The 20987-nt window shown below is 43.2% G+C and overlaps 1 protein-coding gene across 1 annotated transcript in view; it reads left to right on the top strand.

The window, feature by feature from the left end:
- Positions 1–20215, top strand: part of ACAD8 (acyl-CoA dehydrogenase family member 8) — a 35398-nt gene extending 15183 nt beyond the window's left edge. Inside the window, exons 2-11 of the mRNA XM_075564061.1 lie at positions 1603–1703; positions 2291–2460; positions 3041–3150; positions 3530–3606; positions 4004–4141; positions 14355–14490; positions 14579–14676; positions 15024–15176; positions 16974–17076; positions 19477–20215. Coding sequence (XP_075420176.1) covers positions 1603–1703; positions 2291–2460; positions 3041–3150; positions 3530–3606; positions 4004–4141; positions 14355–14490; positions 14579–14676; positions 15024–15176; positions 16974–17076; positions 19477–19529 — 1139 coding nt within the window. The 3' untranslated portion in view covers positions 19530–20215. The remainder of the gene's footprint in view (positions 1–1602; positions 1704–2290; positions 2461–3040; positions 3151–3529; positions 3607–4003; positions 4142–14354; positions 14491–14578; positions 14677–15023; positions 15177–16973; positions 17077–19476) is intronic.
- The last annotated feature ends 772 nt before the right edge of the window (positions 20216–20987 follow it).

Raw genomic sequence — 20987 nt, 5'->3', positions numbered from 1 at the left:
CTCTGAGCTCCAGAATTCATGGTCCTATCATGTTTGGACTCTCTGTGCTAGTTTTGTGTAGGTTCCTGATTTTCTGGCAGTATCTAGCTAAAAGTCTTCATCCTCTTGCAAAGCATGAAAAATAATTGGCATCCTGGTTACATGTTGGGCTGCTGGCCTCAAGGTCACGAGTTTAAAACCACCAGCTGATCTAAAGAAGAAAGAAAAGGCTTTCTACTCTGTAAAGAGTTACAGTCTTGGAAACCCACAGAGACAGTTCTTTCCTCTCCTTCGGGGTCACTGTCTGTCAGAATCGACTGGATGGCCCTGAGTTGGGAGTTTGAAACTAGCTAGTAGCGTTCCCTTTCAGCCCTACTTGACTCTGTGCAGTCTTCGTAAAACAGCTACTTAAATAAAATCTGCAACGTCGTGATACTGTGATTCAAATTTTCATGTATGTATCTGTACTTCTGTTTTTCTCCTAAAGCACAGTTTCAGTTATCGTCTAGAAAATGGTTATGTTGGCACAGATACATATAAACATAAAAATATACACCTAAGTTGCATGGGGGACACCTAGACAGGAAAAAATAGGGCAGCCCAAAGGAAGGGGCGGGGGTTGTTTAGCACCATTTGAGGTGCAGTGTGTGGCTTTATTTATTTATTGTGTGAAGGAGGAAGAGGGAAAAGATGAATGTTGAAGATGAAGACAAAGGAGGTTAGGCAAGAGGAATGACGTGGCAACATGTGACCATTATCTTTATACCCCACGGACCCGCTGTGCTTGACAAGGCCTGTTAGCACCCCTCTGCCTCATTCATTTCACTGCTGGCCTCTCACTGTCTGCCTGGGCCTCAACTGTATTTTTGTAAACGACTACGGGACGTGTGGGACTGCTCACCAAAAGCCACCCCAAAGGGGGAATTAAGACTCTGCTCCTTTAAAGATTTCCTGCCTCAAAAACCGTATATTGCGTTGCCTTGCGTTGGAATTGCCTTGATGGCAATGGGTTGTATTTTTGTTTTTGAAGGTAGAGATGTCTGAGAACATACTGCCCTGGTTAACTCGGATGCCGGCCAGAACTGCCCCTGCCCTATCAGAGAAACTGACGAGTGCTGGGACATGCTCTCGTGGGTCTGTCAAAGACTGTTTCACAGGGGAATGCGATCTCTGGATGTGCTCGTGGTCTCAGGCAGATTTTAACAGAAATACGCCCAGTGGTACCTTTAGCAAGTAATACTTATTTGCTCATCTTTAGGAGGCTGGAAGTCAGACTCAGAGCCCCGTTCAAGGGGATGCCATTCTTTGTCTGTTGGCTCTGTGGTGGGGGGGGGGGGGCGTTTCTTGTGTTTTCAATTTCTGCTTCCTGGTTCCTCAGAGATCTCTGTGTGTCTTGGCATCTATGTTCGCCTCTCTCTTCTCTTTCCCTTGACTTAATCTTATATCTAAAAGGAGACTGAGTCAAGATTCACTCTGTGCTAATCCTGTCTCTTTAGCATAATACAGAACCTATTCCCATGTGGAATAACAACCACTGGCCTAACACTGTGCCACACTGTGCTTGTTTGTGGGTTTCTGCCCTTGACTTTGCCCTAAAACAGAGTGTATGCTATCTGCCCACAGCTTCCATTGGACTAAATGAAGAGCAGAAAGAATTTCAGAAAGTGGCCTTTGACTTTGCTGCCCGGGAGATGGCTCCACATATGGCAGAATGGGACCAGAAGGTAGGAATTGTACTTGAGGGGGAATGCCTCATGCATGAGTGACCTTTACCTCCTCAAGATCCTAACTCTGTTGGTGAGTGTCCTGGTAGTGAGCTGATTCCTGTCATAGAACACATCTTCATCATCTTGTATCTTTTTCTTTTTTCTTTTTTAACTGAACAAGGACTTAAACATCCTTAAACTAGGTTAGCTCTAGGCCTAAGACCAAAGCAAACCCAGTGCTATTGTGTCAATTCCAACTCATAGCTACACAACAGAATCACTTCATAGGGTTTGCAAGGTTGTCAGTCTTCACAGAGCAGACAACCCCTCTTTCTCCCAAGGAGCAGCAGCCCAGCCTTTATCGCACTGTGCCACGCTCCTTAGATAGCTCCACAGACAAAAGCTTTATCATGCCAGAATTTTAGCTGACATCACTGTAAGATGTGAACTAGGAATTAAAAGAATTCCTGTTGTTAAGTGCCCTGGAGCTGGTACTGACTCACACTCTCTCCCAGATGCAAACATCCTACTCCCGTGCATGCACATTCCTAAGAATACCCTGGATCACTTACTGACATGACAAGCTTGCTGTCTTTGGTACACAGGAAGTGTTCCCCGTGGATGTAATGCGGAAAGCAGCCCGGCTCGGCTTTGGAGGGGTCTATGTGCGAGCAGATGTGGGTGGTTCTGGCTTATCGCGGCTTGACACCTCTGTCATCTTTGAAGCCTTGGCCACAGGCTGCACCAGCACCACAGCCTACATAAGTATCCACAAGTGAGTGTCCGAGATGGGGTGGGGGGGGGCACCAGGCAGAGCTCGCAGCTGAACTGGGGACTTTCACATTCCTGGGGAAGTGATGTAGCTTTTTAGGCTAATTGCTCTTGAGGAAGCAGTACTACTAAATCGTCTACTGCCTCTTGGACACCACGAAGCTTCTTATTCACTGCTTCGAGAATGGGTTTTCCAGAGTTCTCCCAAATCCTAGATTGAGCTGGTACCACTAGACTTCCCAGCGAGCGTTCGCCTCCTTCCACACAGAGAGGAGACTCCGAGACTGAGGGAAGTAACACAAAGTACAGCTCACTCTGGTTTTCGGGACACTCATGCAACACAGCTGACAGTGGCGTCCACACCCCAGCGAGAAACGCCTTGGCCTTGGTTGTCTCTAGGAAGGACCCGTGCCAGGGCTGTGCTTTCATCCAGCGCGTCTCTGTAGAGCGAGCTTCTTAGTCATCATTGTTTTCCCTCCCCACTTTTAGCTTCCGCTTCCCTCTACTCCGCTGCTTCTCGTTTCCTCAAAATCCCCTTTCCTTTCCCACGTTCGTTCCTGACAGTGGTCCTTTCTTCCTATCAGCATGTGTGCCTGGATGATTGACACATTTGGAAATGAGGAGCAGAGGCACACATTCTGCCCCCCACTCTGCACCATGGAGAAATTTGCTTCCTACTGCCTCACTGAACCAGGTGGGTGTGCCATCCCCCAGGCAAGAGTTAGTCGGGAGAGAGGTGACATGACACCATGAGTTCCTCGTCAGCCCATTGACATGTCTCACCATGGATTGTTGAGAAAGTCGGTTCTGGGGTAACAGCCTGGGTGACGGACAATACTCACGTTTCTGAGCCAGAATCTCACCCAGCTGTCTGCAAGCCAGCATGCTGAGAGATGGGAAGGGATCTGATAGGTGGATGTTGTTACCGCCAAGTATAATACATGCCTTTGTCAGTCTGGATCATGAACTACCAAACTGAACCAATTTGTGGGAAGGTTTCTCAGAAAAAGGAACAGAACTGGGGCTCCTCTGACTTCACTGACCCTTTCTACCCACTTTATTTCCTGCCTCAGGAAGCGGAAGTGATGCCGCATCCCTTTTGACCTCCGCTAAACAACAAGGAGATCATTATATCCTTAATGGCTCTAAGGTACCAAATCATGTTATGGTCTCATCACAGAATGTCTATGTCATCAAGTTAATATCCTCATAGGATTTTTGCATGTCATAACGAAACATCTTTAGGGATGTTTCCAGAAAAAGGGAAACCCATTTATCTGTTTTTTACCTCCTCTGTTTATTATCTCTCTTTGGATCTGATTCAAGATAATTGCTTTCCTTTTTGTCCTTTGTATGTACTCATCAGCCAGATCCCCAACTCCCCAAAGTCAACGCAGCTACTTTTTCTTCTCTCTCTCGCTCTCTCTCTCTCTGATTGTGCACATCTCTTAGTCCTGTTATTGGAAGACCTCAGTGGTTTTCGCAGATGTTAGGACCCAAGAACTCTAGCATCCCCTGGACCCTGAACATTCCATTTCAACCCACAGGCCTTCATTAGTGGTGGTGGTGAGTCGGATATCTACGTGGTCATGTGCCGAACTGGAGGACCAGGCCCCAAAGGCATCTCATGTATAGTTGTTGAGAAAGGGACCCCAGGCCTCAGCTTTGGCAAGAAAGAGAAAAAGGTGAGTGGTTATTACTGACCAGGAAACTATTTTAGTTATGAGACTGCCTCCTGCCAGACTAGCACCGACCCCTTTTCCAAGAAATAGACTGTCACACTAGCTACCCTCCCTTTGTGACCATTGTTTCTACTAGTAATTGCAACAGGAGAACGACTAAACAGTACAGTAGAGCATTGGTAAACACTCAGTCATGAGAAAGTGGAAGAGTTTGCCATTAAGTTCTATAAGCAGTCTTTTGTTTTAGCCTGCATTTCTTTTTTATAAAATCGTTTTATTAGGGGCTCATACAACTCTTATCACAATCCATATATATATCAATTGTGTAAAGCACATTTGTACATTCATTGCCCTCATCATTCTCAAAACATTTGCTTTCCACTTAAGCCCCTGGTATCAGCTCCTCATTTTAACCCTCTCTCCTCCGTCCCCCCTCCCTCATGAACCTTGATAATTTATAAATTATTATTTTGTCATATTTTGCCCTGCCCGACGTCTCCCTACACCTACTTTTCTGTTTTCCACCCCCAGGGAAGAGGTCACATGTAGATCCTTGTAATTGGTTCCCCCTTTCCAACCCACTCTCCCTCTACCCTCCCAGTTCGCCACTCACACCATTGGTCCTGAAGGGATTCAGCCTACGTTTCTTGGCCATGTATCCTGCCTTTGCCTTCAGCCCGTATTTCTTACCAGTGTCTTATTTTGGTGTATTCTGTCATCCCAGAAAGAGGTACTTACATAGTGTTAACCAGAAATGTCAGCAATGAAAAGTATATACGTCATTTAAACATAAAAGCCGTTTTCTTACAATAAAAATACCTAAAACGTAGGTATTTATGGGTTTTCAGTAATAAAAAGGGGCAGAGGCAGTATTTCCATAGGTACTTTGATAGCCGGCCATAAACTATAGAACCATGATCATATCATTGTAGTTGGCTGTAAGAGTGAGCCCTATTTAGATTTTCTACGGCCACTGAATATAACAGACTTTTACCTCTAATGTATACTATTTGAATTCAGACTTTGGGGGAGATCTCACACAACTTCTAGGGTTTTCCTAGGATTTCTCTGCATGATCCTTCTTGACCCTTTGCTAAATGCCAGGAAATTGGGAGTGGTAGTGCTCCCTCTTTTATATGGAACCAGGTAGTTAACTAGATATTATGTGTAAGACCTGATGCTAGGTGCTAGAAGGATACAAAATTAAAAGTCACTCCTTGCTGTGTTTGAGATTTTAACACACATGCCCTTTTACATTGTCTGTTAGCAGTTATAAGAAATATTCTGTAGACCAACTTAGTTTTATAAGATCAAGTTTTCCTAACTCAGGTATTTGGATTATAAACACAGTGGTGATTGTTTCAACTTTAATAGATAGTAGCCATTTCAATATTTGCAGTATTTCTTGGCAGGATACCAAAGATACATCTGAGAACAAAAATGCTTGAAAACAATTCAATCCACTGCCATCAATTCTGACTCAAAGTAACCCTATAGGACAGAGTAGTACTGGCCCTGTGGGTTTCTGAGCCTGTAAATCTTTATGGTAACAGAAATCCTCATCATTCTTTTGTGGAGTAGCTAATGAATTTGTACCGCCAACCTTGTGGTTAGCAGCCTACTGTTACTATAGCTCTTAGGCTGAGTGAAATAACTCAATCTCAAAAGGACAAATGTTTTGTGACTTCATTAAATAAAAAGACAAAAATGAGGCAACTGTATAGAGGCCAACATTTGTTAACGGTTACGAGGGGCAAGAGAGAGAGAGAGAGAGAGAGAGCAGTTAATGATGAACAGGGGAAAGTAGCATTATGGGTAGGGTTGTGCAGCCAGTTATTGTAACTGGTATCTGTAAGTTTTACACCTGCTGAAAACTGAATTGGCAAAAGTTGTGTGATAGATACATTTACAACATCATGAATAAATAGTCATGTTGAGACTGATGATGTACAAACACCTCCCAGGACTTAGTTCCTAGGGTTGGTGGTTTAGGGGTCATGGATTCTTGGGGTAGTCTAGTTCATTGACCTAATTTTTTTTAGTGCTTCTGTTATGCCCCCTAGTTCCTTGAATAGTGCCTGAGATTTTAAAAGCTTGAAGTGGGGTCATTTAATCAGCACAATTGATCAATGTTTGCCTGGATAAGAGAGAAAAAGAGTCATGAAGAGGAAATGGAATTTGTAGCTGCCTCCTTTGCCATGAGACCAGAACTGGATGATTCCCTGAACATTTTGATCAGAATCCTGATCAAAAGATGGGGAAATGCAGAAAAGAACTAAAATTCTTAGTTACTGTTGCCTTTCTGGGGCCTTGGAGGGTAGATGAAGCCCAAAATTTTCCCTGAGATAATCCAAAACTTAAACCAAAAATATCCCCTGAAATCTTAAAACTAAATATTTGTGTAGCTCAACTAGTAAAGGATGCCTGCCTTGAACATGAAGCTCTGTTAAGGGTTTCATAGAGACCAGCAAACAGCCCTGAACCTATGTAGGGCTTTTTTTTTTCCTTTTTCTTTTCTCTCATCTTTTTCTCTTTCCTTTTATTTCTTCAACTATATGTTTTCTTATTGTTTGGACTAGGACACAGACCATGGGAGGGAATCCCGGGAGAAGGCAGTGGGGCCTATGGCCCCTGAAGGTAGAGGGCAAAGAAGAAGGTGGGGAGAAGGATGTGGTGAGCGGATGGCGTCATATACAGGGGAACAACTAGGAAAGTGGAGCTAGCATCTGGGAGAGAGTAGAGATCTGTGAGTATTAGAGCAACACCAAGCTAGTGGAGAGGAAGCACTAAGAGGTGGAAGGGAGAAAGTGATGGTGGGGCAGGAGGAGGCAAAAGGAAACAGAGGCAAGCTCTAGGAAGCAAAGGCATAGATTGGGAGATTAACAGAGGCGTGTACTTATGCAAATACATTAATCCATAACAATAGTGATATTGGCCTATGTACATATATTTATAAGGCAATACACTGAAGCTGAAGCCGGGCCTTGGGCCTCAGCTCATATCTTCCCTGGATATAAGAACACTTTGTTCTAACAAATTAGCATTCTGTGATGCTCACCCCACCTCCCTCCTAAAGATCGCTAAAGATAAAATGGGTGCATAAGCAAATGTGAAGACAGAGGTTAGTGCCCGGCCATTAAAAGATAATAGTGTCTGGGGTCTTAAAGGCTTGAAGTTAAACAAGCAGCCATCCAACAGTGGAGCAACAAGCCCACATGGAAGAAGCACACCAGCCAGTGTGATTGTGATGTATCATTGAGACTGGGCAATGGGCATCAGAAGACTCACAATAACCAATAAACAAACAAGCAAGAATACATTGGTGAGAATGGAGGAGGGCTGGAGCGGAGACCCAAAGCCTAGCTATGGATAATGGAACACCCCCCCATCCCCCGGGTCGCAGGGAGGGGGTGAGTCAATCAGGGTGCAGTAGAGCACTAATGGGTCACACAATCTACCTTTGTTCCCTGGAGGCCTCCTCACCCCCCACTATCATGACCTCAGTGCCGCCTCCCAATCTAGACTAAACAGGAGCATGTACATAGGTATAGGCTAGAGATAAAACTCACAACATATGGAACCCAGGAACAGGAATGGGAATAGAGGTACCAAAAGGGTAGGGGTAAGGGGGGAGAGGTGTGGAGGGAAGAGGACACCAGTCTCAATGAATGGCACATACTCATCCGGGGGAACAAGAACAGAAGCCAGAGGGGAAGTGAGACAGCTGCCGGTGTGAAATTTGAAAATAATTAACAATCTACAATGTATCAGGGGTGGGGGTGGGGGTAGGGGAAGAGGACGGGCTGGGGTGGGGGGTGCCGGGAAGAGCTGATCCCAAGGGCTCAATGGAAAGTAAATGTCTAGAAAAGAATGATGAAACATATGTACAAATATGTCAGATACAATTGATGTATGGTTTGTAACAAGAGTTGTAAGAGCTCCCAATAAATGACTAAAAAAAACAACTCTGTATATGGAATCAAAGTGACAACAGCACTGTAAAGAATCGATCAATCCTTAGAGGGTAATTAAGTTATTTATCGTGAGGGAACAATTCAAAAAAGGAGTGTAGGAATGTTGCATCGCCCAAAGAATATTCAATGACTATGAATCACACATGTCGAAACAATGAATTATTCATGGTGTTGTTATGTATGTCACGAATGAAATATTATATGTTTTTAATGGGTTGCTGTGCCACTGACTGGGGAGGAACATCTTTAGACAGAGAAGGACCATCTCTGGTTATACAATTGAGTGAGAAGGAGCCAACTCTGAGAAGAATGAAAGGTCCTGAGATGGGATAAAATTAGCTTACCTGAATAAAATGAAAGGGGGAAGATGGTTAATATGGACAGAAGGTAACAAATGAGAAGAGAATTATATGGAATGAAATGGAGTAAGCAGGGCCTCAGTGGCCAGAGTGCTGACTCTACCCTTTGAGCCTCAGCGGAGCCACGACAGCTGACCTGCTTCCACTTCATGAAGATCCTTCCCACACGGAGGGCTTGGACTTCAGGATGTAATTTGTAGCTTACAGCTTTTAAATCACCAGTTTTGCATTGATTTAATGGGGAAGTAATTGAGGGCTTGTTTCATGTTTAATATAACTATTAAAAGATCCTATGTAGCAGGATGTTTTTTAATCATGGAAGGATATAAACAAAAATTTCTTAGAGTATGAAGGTAATATGTGGAAGAGAAGATGGGACTGGTAGGACAGGATTGGACTATTGATACTGTGATCCAGGTATGCATATTATTTTTCCCCACCAGTTTTATAGGCACATAATTTACATATCATACCGTTCAATTGTTCAATCATGTTAAGGAGAATTTTGCAATCATTACCTCTCAATTTTAGAACATCCCCACCCCACCCCCTTGTTAAATTGCCTTGAAAATTATTTGTACAATCACAGTCAGTTCTAGTTCTCCCTCTCCCCTCCCGCCTTCATTATTTACTCTTGAAATCCCCTTTCCCTTCCTATCACCCACCCCATTATCGCCTATAAACCCTGTATTAGGTATTATCATTATGCATCCACTCCTCCTGTGTTTCACAACTGGGAAACCAACAGAAACAAACAAAATCAAACTAAGGTGGTAAGGATAAAATAATAATATAAAAACAAAAATACAAATAATGAGTATGAAAGAAAAGACCCCCATCAGCATTAAAAGAAGCCAGGGAAGAAATTTCTTGTCCATACTCCAGGGAGAAGGTTATATGTAGATCCTTATAATTGGTTCCCCCTTTCCAACCCATCCTACCTCCACGCTCCCAGTATCGCCACTCTCAGAACTAGTCCTGAAGGGATCATCTGCCCTGGCTTCCCTGTGTTCCCAGTTCCTATCTGTACCAGTGTACATCCTCTGGTCTAGCCAGATGTGTAAGGTAGAATTGGGATCATGATAGTGGGGGGCTGGGGGAGGAAGCATTTAGTAACGAGGAAAGTTGTGTGTTTCATCGTTGCTACACTGGACCCTGATTGGCTGTCTCCTCCCCCCGACTCTTCTGTAAGGGGATGGCCAATTGCCTACAGATGGGTTTTGGGTCACCAATTTGTACTTCCCCTCATTCACAATATGATTTTTTGTTCTTTGATGCTTGATACCTGATCAGTTTGACACCTCATGATCACACAGATTGGTGTGTTTCTTCCATGTGGGCTTTGTTGCTTCTGAACTAGATGGCCTCTTGTGTACCTTCAAGCCTTTAAGACCCCAGACGCTATATCTTTTTATGGCTGGGCACCATCAGCTATGTTCATCACATTTGCTTATGCACCCATTTGTCTTCAGCGATTATATCAGGGAGGTGAGCACACAATGATATGATTTTTTGTTCTTTGATGCCTGATAATGGACGCCTTCGGCACCTCGTGATCACACAGGCTGGTGTGCTTTTTCCATGTGGGCTTTGTTGCTTCTCAGCTAGATGGCCGCTTGTTTATCTCCAACCCTTTAAGGTGCCAGATGCTATATCTTTTGATAGCCAGGCACCATCAGCTTTCTTCACCACATTTGCTTATGCACACGCTTTGTCTTTAGCGATCATGTTGGGAAGGTGGGCATCATGGAATGCCAGTTTAAGAACAGAGTGTTCTTGCATTGAGGGAGTACTTGATTGGAGGCCCAATGTTCCTCTGCTACCTTAATACTAAATCTATAAATAGATGCACATAGATCTATTTCCCCATCATCATAGATAAATATATTTACATATGTACATGCCTATATCTCTCTATAAACACCCCTTTTCTCCTAGCTCTTTCCTCTATTACCTTTTACTTTTTTCTTGTCCCACTATCATGCTCAACCTTCATTTGGGTTTCAGTAATTCCTCTCAGTTACATTACCTTGACCAGGCCTCCTACACCCTCCTCACCACCAATTTGGATCACTTGTTGTTCCCTTGTCCCTGGGTTTGTTAACACCCACTTCCTTTCCCCCCACCTCCTCCTCTCCCATGTCCCTCCAGAACCGCCGGTTCCGTTGTTTTCTCTTCCAGGTTGTTCATCCAGCCTATCTTATTTAGACAGACCTGCGGAGATAGTAACATGCACAAAAACACTTTTCCTGATTATAAACTATGCAGCATTCCCTTATTTTGTTCCCACAACAGTCTCTTGATCCATGTGTAGCTTTTGCATGAGCACAGTGTAGTGTTCTGGAATTTCTATTCTCAGTGCCTGTGATTCACGCAGTCGGATGCCTGTGCAGAGTCAACGAAGCACAAGTAAACATCCTTCTGGCATTCTCTGCTTTCAGCCAAGCGCCATCTGACAGCAACAGTGACATCCCTTGCGCCAGGTCCTTTTCTGAATCCAGCTTGAATTTCTGGCAACTCCTTGTTGATGTACCACTACAATCTCTGTTGGGTAATCATCTGCAAAAATGTAATTGCATGTGATATCAATGATAGTGTTTGATTGTTTCTGCATTCTGTTGAGTCACCTTTCTTTGGACTGGTTACGGGTATGGATCTCTTCTAGTTAGTTGGCCAGGTAACTGTCTTCCAAGCTTTTTGGCATGGGGAAATGAGTGCTTCTAGTGTTCCATCAGCCTGTTGAAATTGAAATTTGTGTTCTGTCAATTTCTAGAGCCTTGTTTTTTGCTAATGTCTTTGGTACAGCTTGAACTCCTTTCCTCAATAACATCACTTTTTTATCAGAGGCTACCTCTTGAAATGGTTGAATGTCAATTAGTTCTTTTTGGTACAGTGACTCTGTATATTCCTTTCATCTCTTAATACTTTCTGCATTGATATTTTACCCATAGAATATTTCAATACTGCAGCGTGAGGCTTGATCTTTTTTTCAACACTTTCAGCTTAAGGTATATAGACTGGGTTCTTCCTATTTAGTTTCTAGCTCCAAGTCTTTGCACATATCAGGAATTGGGGAGGAATTTTGTTTGCATGGGGGAAGAAAGCAGGATTTTTATAATAAAGTGTTAGAGGGTAGACATGAGATAGCAACTGTGTTTGTTTATGGCTTTTATACTTAGATATTTTTAAAGTCAATTTTCTGTTCCAATATTGCTTTCAGGTGTTTATAATGTAGTTGGGAAGATTTAAGTGCACACATCCCACCCTCCAAGTCGCTGAAAGGTTCTACCCACGTAGAGACTAGGAGCGTAAATGAGAACATGACCAGTGATAGCTCAAGTCGTTGGGGAACACTCGAAGATTTCATTTAAGCTGTACTTAAATAATGACTAGTGGGATGGAGGGTTTTTCAGTAGCAAGAACAGACTGAGAAAGATTAGGAGATTTAAGACAAAACAAAGGTGCAGCACTTACAAGTGACTGATGGAAAAGAAACGTGGAAATGGGCAATTGGGCCAACTCTTAAATAAAAGGCTTAGGAACAGAGATTATTTTGTCAACAAAAGAAACCGTGTTTCATATAAGAAGTGGCATAAAAGCAACGTTTTGAGTTCTGAGGGAAGTGGGAGCGTTTACATAGCCTCGTGTGCCCGGAAGCAGAGAAGCAGGAGAGCCAGTAGCGGAGGCCTTTGTTTACTAAGGGAGCATGTGAGTAAGATTGTACTAGAAGAGACTCTGCTTATTCTCTAATCCAACTCCTGGAGTTCCCAGAAGGGAAAATCGACACCACAAAGAAGTCAAGTGGTTTTTCCAAAGATGAAAAATAATAGCTACTTGGTTCTATGAAATAACTACATCTTAGGTTTCTATGAAATAACTACTACATCTTAGGTGTTCAAATTTTCCTCTGAACCTGTCATGACTGACTGCTCAGTGGCGTCCTAATACACCAACTCTGAAAAGCAAACCTCCTCACTTCCAGTGTTTTCCAAGTTCGGTGGAATAAATATTTCCACCGTGGCTGATTTCACACTATCAACATGACATTACTGACCACCAAGTTAGGAGGGTTATATATGGCCTGTTCATGTCATCTCTGTAAACTCAGTGTGAGACTAGGAGTTGCCAGTTATTATTCCCCCCCACACCATCTAAGTTTAACATCTTTAAATAACTCTAGTGTTATTACCTTTTGATGTGAATTAGGTTTCGGTTTATAGAGCAGATCCTTAGTTTTGCATTTCATGATTCAGACCCATTTCGTTTTATCTCATTCATTGCAGTCCCTATAATGTACCATCACACATCCCACCCGCGCCTTGGGTTTCCTCTCTCCCTTTGTCCTCCTCTATTAGTCCCTCTGAACTTTGGCTTTGGGTAATGTTTGCCCCCCTCCATCCCAAACGATCGATGATGCTAAGGTATGCACACATCAGTAGTAGTATTGTTCCCCTTATAGACCTGATAATTGAACCACTGGAGGGAATTCAGTGCCAGATCAAAAGAGTGACCAAGGACTGTAGTTTCAGCAGTCTCTGTCTAACTAGCAAGTCTAATCTCCATCATGATTTTGAGATTCATTCCACATCAACCTTCCACTCTATTCAGGGTCTTCTAATGTGGCCACTTTCAGAGCCACTGGTAGTGGTAGCTGAACCCCAGCTCGTTCGTCGGGTCTCAGGGTTGGGGAGACTGATGTTTGCATAGTCAATTCAATTTTCCTCACTCTTCTTTCCACCATCTAGGGAAGGATCAACAGATGCACCTCAGATGGTTGCTTATAAACTTTTAAGATCCCAGTCACTACTCACTTACGTAGGATGTAGATTTTGTGAGCTATGTTATGCCAGTTAACCTTGGTGCCCCCAAGACTGGAGCTCGCTCTTAAAAGCCGCCGGTTACATCCAAGAAGTTTTCGTAGGTGTATGTTCCACCATGCCCATGCGTGTGCATGGATGTTAAACATATATATCCATAAGGAAATGTTCCTATACTCCCTCCCATGCCTGGGCAGCCATGTGTCTATCTGTACATCTATTTTGATCACCAATATTATAGAATTGTTTTTGCAACAATATTTATTTCTGCTGTCTTTAACTCTTACACTTTTCCAGTTTTCATTCCCCACCTCCATTGTATTTTTGTCAGCTTCCCTCTTGTTGTATCTTGCTTTTCCCTTCACCCAAATTCTTGAAATCGACCTGATTGCCTCTCCAATGGAAAGTTCCCTAACTACACTATTTCCTTTACTTTGTAATTGTCCTCTAAATCCATCAGCTAGCTCATGAAGAGAATATGTGGCAGTCTGCTTCAATAGAGATGTGCAGTCTTGGAAATCTGGTGGGGATTTCTATTCTGTCTTAGAGTTGCTGTGAGTCAGAATCTACCCAATTGTAGGCGTGGATAGTGTTTAAAAGGGGAAATGAAGCTATTATTTGTAAGACTTTTAGAATAAACTACTCCATATAATCCTTATGTCATCTATGGGAATTTTTTATAGTATACCCATAGAGACAGCAAAATGAAATCAATGCTAAAAAGAGGTGGTGAATAATGCAGGAGGTAGGTTTGGGAAGGGTAAACACTAGAAAGTGGTTCTAAAACATTTCTAACTGGAGAAATTTTGTGTGTAAGCTGTTGTGTGCCACCAGCTTAACTCCAGCTCACAGCAGGCTTGAATGGCAGCCTAGAGTGAATGAATGCCCCACAGAGACCCTGTGACAATTGTCAGGTCTTTCTGTCTAGAATTCTTATCTTTCCTTATTTTGAGTTTTCACGGGTCCAAGTCCCAGGGTAATGGAACCTGTCACAGGCTGTGCACCCGAGAACACTGCCCTGATGAATAAATGATTGGGCAGGCAGACAGTCCCTGATTTTTGCCAGGTGGGGTGGAACTCCCAGCCAACTCGAGCTGTGATCTTTGAAGACTGTGCTGTCCCCGTGGCCAACAGAATTGGGAGCGAGGGGCAGGGCTTCCTGATAGCCATGAAAGGACTGAATGGAGGGAGAATCAATGTTGGTAAGAACATGGAGGGGTAGGCTGGAAGGTAATGGCCCGGGACCTATTGCACTGTCCCTCTGGCTCCATTGGCTCTCTTTCTTTCTAGCCTCCTGCTCTCTGGGTGCTGCTCATGCTTCAGTCATCCTCACCCGAGACCACCTGAATGTCCGCAAGCAGTTTGGAGAACCTTTGGCCAGTAATCAGGTAACCTCCCAAGTCTCTGCATTTGATTTCCACTACTTGTGACCAATGACACCTATTCTGGGACTCACACTCTCTGGGAGGGGAAGACCACCACACATATTAGCCAGAGCTTGTGCATTATTTCTATTGATGATTTTTTAAAAAGAAGTTGATAACATTAAAATGTGCAGGGCAAATGAAATGGTGTTAGAGCTTACAATATAGTAAACACTCTCTATAGAAGAGAAAAGACATTTCATTGGAGATTTTTCGTAGAGGGCCCTGGATAAGTGGTGGTCTAAGCACCCTCTTCCCACTCCTCTCTGCCCCTGGCATCTTGTCAATTTTCCTTTCCCATGTTACTACAGTACCTACAGTTCAAATTAGCTGATATGGCAACAAGATTGGTAGCTTCACGGCTCATGATCCGCCAGGCAGCCATGGCCCTGCAGGAGGAACGGGAGAATGCTGTGGCCTTGTGCTCCATGGCCAAGCTCTTCGTGACAGACGAATGCTTTACTGTAAGTGATCACACTGGTGGGCTCTCCTGGGATGGTGGGAGCAGCCTGAGGATTTTGAGAGGTGTTAGCCAACTTCAGAACCCAGCAAACTACCCATTGAAAGGCCTGCAAGGAAGCTCTCATAGCTAGATTTTCAATCAATATAATATACATTTATTATGTTATTGCGATTTAATTGTTCAAGACAGTACTTCTGGAAGGTCCATTGCAACCAGGGCCACTTGCTCAAAACAAGCATGGTGACATGCTTAAAATGTTGGGAAAAGAATTCCCACACTAAGGCTGCATTGCCACCAGTTGGCACCTTAGTATCATCAGAAGGGTTGGGGCACTCTCCCCTGGCGAAGGGTCAGCCAGAAGGGAAGCTGAATTGTCCATCTGGAGGAGACAAAAGAGACTCCAAATCTCAAGCAAAACGTGTAGGGCACACTTATTAAAATCTTAAATAACACAAAGGATAAGACAGGCTCATCATCTGGATGAGGGCGACCCCTAGCGTGAGATTTTAATGGCATCCAAGAATTTACCGAAAACATCTGCTTGACTATGGCATCTGAGGGCTGGGGAAAGGCACAACAGCATAATTGGCTGCTAATCAATAAGTCCCAGTTGCCAGCAGGACTGCAGAAGTGCAAATAGGACTGTGATAGAGACATGTTCAATATAAGATTTGTTCAAGGCCCTCCAACCAAGGCAGTCAGCGTGAGTGACTCATGACCAAGCAACCCCAGCAGGCAGCACCAAGGCAAATCCAGTAACCGAGGGAACGACCTCTGCCCCTGCGCCTGACCATGTGGAGATTCACAAATGGATTTGTGGCTTTCACAGTAACCCTGCTACAAATTTTGAATGCTGATACTGGAATAAGGTTCTTGTCTAAACAACAGGAAGATTTACTTTTGGAAGATATAGAGCATCATGAGAGAATTTTATTTGAAACTCAAAGCCAGCCTTTCTACTTGTTGCCCACCCTACCCCACCCTCCCATACCAATGCATAGTAAGAATTTTATCTATCTATCTATCTATCTATCTATCTATCTATCTATCTATCTATCTATCTATCTATCTATTAAAATGCATACCAAGCATTTTAAAGTGTTCCCACTCTAGAACTTCCATCAGGGTAGCACAGGATTCTGGGCAATGTAGTCCCAAGATGTCAGGGACTCCGCACATGCTCTGTCCAAATCTCCACCTTTGCTCCCCTGCCCTGGCTCACAGTGAACTTCACTTGTTGGCTCTGAGCAGACCTTGGAAACTCTAGGGACTTAACTGAGCTGTGTATTGTGGGTGGTGGTTTTCCTTTTTAAACTTTGTATTGTTAATTGGGTGATGATTTACAGAGCAGACTAGTTTTCCATTCAATAATTCAAATACCCTAGGTTTCGTCTCATTCATTGTAATTCCCACAATGTAATTTAATCTACCCTACTTCCTCCCTGTGTTTTTGATTCCATTTCTCTTCCCTTTGTAACCCTTTGAACGTTGGCCTTGGGTAAATGCTGCCTTTGAGATCGCAAGTGGTTGATTATTTTAAACTGTAGAAACCTCCCTAGTGTCACCATTTCACCTCTAGAAGTGCTCTTTGTTTGGCTGAAAATTTTTGAGCCGCGGGGAGAGTTCATTTGCATACCGGACGGGTGCCTAATGCCATAGTAGTCTTGGGGATTCCACCATTCCCATTCCCACCTGCTCTTCCTCTGTAATAGTTTGTAGCAGGCTGCTGGATTCAGGGGCAAGGATAAGGAGATTGTCACTTGTTCCACAGTTGACATTCATCCCTGTCTCCCTATAGATCTGTAACCAGGCCGTACAGATGCATGGGGGCTATGGCTACCTGAAAGACTATGCTGTTCAGCAGTATATGCGAGATTCCAGGGTCCACCAAATCCTAGAAGGTAAGAGCCTCCAAAGGTCATTCATGTCTTTTCAGAATGGCTTTAGGACCAGTATTTCTACCCTCGTGATGGGTGCTCAGAGTTCCACTGGCTCTGCCTTTCAGGCCCCTTTCTTTAGGAGCCCTGGTGGTGTAGTGGGTTATGACTTGGGCTGTCATCTGCAAGGTCAACAGTCTGAAACCACCAGCAAGTCCTTGGGAGAATGATGAGAATTTCTACTCCCCAAAAGATTTAGAGTCTTAGAAACCCACAAGAGCATCTGTACTCTGCCTTGTCTTTAAGGTTCACTTTGAGTCAGAATCAGCTTGACCGCAGTTAGTTTGGTTTTGGGGGTTTTTTGGGTCCCCCATTCTCTCTGTTCTGGTAGTGGTCTGTTGGTGAAATAGAAAGAGCACTAGGCTGTGAATTAGAAAGCCTGGATTGTAGACTTGACTCTTTTCTGCCACATGAAGCAGTCCTATAACCACTCTGGGTTTTCTCTTTCTCTTTGTATATTTGAGAGAAGGGGCAAACTAACCATTGCTGTGACTCTTTACTGCTCCCAAGTACTTGGTGTGCAGGGCCCCTGCACTGCTATACCGTAGTTTACAGGGCAGAGATTACCAGTTTTTCTGTACAAATTATCTGCCAGAAGGTCTGAAACAATGTTTCCCCAAATGGGTGATCCATTCCCCTGGGGAGTGCTGGAATGATCCAGGGGAGGTGAAAATGCAGATACTTGCACTTTATTCTGGATTAGGAGCCATAGTAGAAAAGTTTTTAATTGCCAGGGGCCACTTTTTTTTTTTTAAGGCAGTAGGCCAAATAAGCTTGGAAACCTCTTGCCTAAAAGCTATCTGTATCATCACTATAGTGTGCTTTGAATAAATAAATTGTATCTACTTGGTAGTCACAGTCCGGCCAGGAAATGTGACTGAATTTAGAGTCAGCATTGCAGCTCCCTTGACTCTCTCCAGCTCGCAAGGCCACTCACTGTCGATGCTGAGTCACAGAGACCCTATCCCACTCCCTGTGAGTTTCCGAGACTGTAACTCTGCTAGAGGATAAAGCCCCGTCTTTCTCTCAAGGAGTGACTGGTGGTTTAAAACTTGCTCATCAACAGCCCAACTCCGAACCGCTACACCACCAGGGCTCCCAGCATGCTCACCGGGGTTGTTAGACTACGGAAAAAGCAGGCGAGCAGATGGGCGTTCCTCTGTGGCGTTGCAGCAGGAGTGCGACTGCTTTAATCGAGGTCAGATGTCGAAAGGAGAAGCTTGTTAGCACGCTAGTCTTTCTCTGCATCTCAGAGTGATCCTTCTCAAACTTGAGCTTGTATAAGAATGACCTGGAGGGCCTGTTTCAAACACAGGGTGCTGTACCCCAATTACAGAGATTCTGGTTCTGTAGGATCTTAGGAAGGGCCTGGGCATTTGCACCTGTTAGTTTCCAAGTCAGGCTGCTGCTGCTTACGTAGGACTCACAAGGATACTTAATGCTCTCGTGTTGTGTCCTAAGAATGTGCTCCAAGCATGTATAGTCCACTGCAAGCTCATTCCCAAAGTATCTTTATGAGCTCAGTCCCAAACACGCACATTAAATTTCTCCTGTCTCATTTTTCCTATTCACCTCGAAGGTATGTCTCACCCAGATTTTGTGAGTATGAAAAACTATCTTCATTCCAATTTTGTCTTTTAACCTAGAGATAATGGAAAAGGCCAAATCCATGTACCTTCAGAGGACACCATCATCCACTTTAGAAAAACTGGCGCATGAACCACTTTATCAGTTTATTCTTTCATGGACTTTGCTATTAAATCTGACATTTTGGATGTGATTTTATTTCAGAGTGCACAATTGCGCATACCTCGAGAGGGTGCATATTTCTGCTTGCGTTAGTGGCCCTGGTAAAAATACACCACAGACTGCCTTCCTCAGGGAAGAGTCTTTTCTTCTTTTGAAATGTAACTTTTGGGTAAGAAAGGAAATCATGTATTATGGAAAACTTGTAAAATATAGGAAAAATAAAAGACAAACTTACTCACTTTATTGCATCTGGAATTAATAGTTGGGTATGTTTTCCTTTGAATTTTTGTTTGTGTGTATACATTTAAAAAAATATTAGACTCAGGAATAAAAATTTTGTATCCTGCCTGTTTTACTTAAGTATTATTACCCTAACAGGATTAAAAACTCTGTCAGAGAGTTTGTTATTTTTTATTTTTAAGTAAATATGTTTCATTACTTCTGGACCTTTTTTAGTACTTTGAAGTCTGATAAGTTCCTCCCTGCCAGAGAAAAGTGCATTAACCGTGATGTCACTCTACAGCTCCACTGAGGTGGCTTGACTCACCCGGTCAGGGCTCTGAGAACCTTCAGACTTGCCGCGGCCAAGTCCTTCTTTCTTTTTCCCGCCTACAGGTAGTAATGAAGTGATGCGGATGCTCATCTCCCGAAGCCTACTGCAAGAGTAGAACTCCAAGAGGGTACTCCAGCTTGGCTTCGTGTGCCTCAGGACTCAACGTCAAGTCTACCCAGGTAGATAGGTGACCGATGGCTCTTGAATTGAAGGCGAGGCTGTTAGAGCACCAGACCATTTCCTCTGTATGTCGGCAGTAGCCTGCTCTAGAAGCGGAAACCAGCAGAACTGAAGGAACCATCTAGATCAGAAACAGCAAGAAGATGTCTGGCCTTATTCTCCTAAGGCCAGAAACATAACCCCTGAAGACTCACTAGCAAATCAAAAGTCCTGTCTGGGAACCACGATGTCTGTCTAGATTCGTCTGCATTTTGCTGCTTCTCTGGATTTCCCATCTTTGAGGCATTTGGGCATTTTCACAAGGGCTTTTCCTAACTATCTAGCAAAGGTGTGGAAAAGGGAAGTAGAGAAAAAATGCCCTCCTTTCCTGTTCTCTGCACCTTGACTTAAAATGCAGAAGGTTACTGTGGGTAACACTCCTTTTGTAATGACCTTCTGCTTATAAATCAAGATATACTGAGTGTTTGGGGAGCTCTACTCTGAAGCTATGAGGAAGTGTCTCCCCACTCTTCACGACTCAAAATCAAGAAATTGGGACAATTAGGAACTTTCCATTTATATGATAATACTAGATAAATACAATAAAGCTGACTTGAGTAATCATGGAAATATTTGTGCTTTTTATTTTTAGTAACATGTTGAAGTATTTCTATAATTCATCCTCATAAGTATTTTGAACACTTTATTTTTTTGGTATCTGGATTTCTTATTTCTTCCTTGAATATGTTATTATTTTAAATATAGGTAATCCCTGACTATAATGGGGTTTTATTTTGACCACACTGCCCTAAGTTGGTTCTAAAATAAGTCAAATATTGCTGGTTTTATTTTGTTTCCCTGCCATGAGGTGGTGGTGTTTATTTTTTGTTGTGATTTAGGTCATTGTGTTTGTATTTAACCATTTAAACAGTTTATCAAATCTCCCAATAGCTCACATTGTCCCTCCCTTTTCCCTCTCTTAGGATATTACCTTCTCCTTGACCTAAGTTAGTCCTTGTCCACCTTTCAGTAGCTTAGAGCAGCGGCTCTCAACCTTCCTAATACCACGACCCTTTCAGACATGATTTCGGTGCTACTTCATAACTGTAATTTTGCTACTGTTATGAATCTTAATGGAAATATCTAATATGTAGGATGTATTTTCATTGTTACAAAAGCATAGTGATTAATCACAAAATATATAATTACATCTTGTGATATATTTATTTCTAATTACAAATAAATGAAATTTTGTTTTGAAGCATGGTTTAGCATGGGTAACAGTCTTCATGCTGGGTACTTGTATGTGGGCGAACCCGCCTGGAGATGGATAGAGGAGCGGTGTCTCAGTTCCTAAGACCATCGGAAATAAGTGTTTTCCGATGGTCTTAGGAGACCCTTGTGAAAAGATTGT

This window comes from Tenrec ecaudatus, chromosome 12 (assembly GCF_050624435.1).
Source record: "Tenrec ecaudatus isolate mTenEca1 chromosome 12, mTenEca1.hap1, whole genome shotgun sequence".
Taxonomy (NCBI): Eukaryota; Metazoa; Chordata; class Mammalia; order Afrosoricida; family Tenrecidae; genus Tenrec; species Tenrec ecaudatus.
This window is presented reverse-complemented; position numbering and strand designations above follow the sequence as displayed.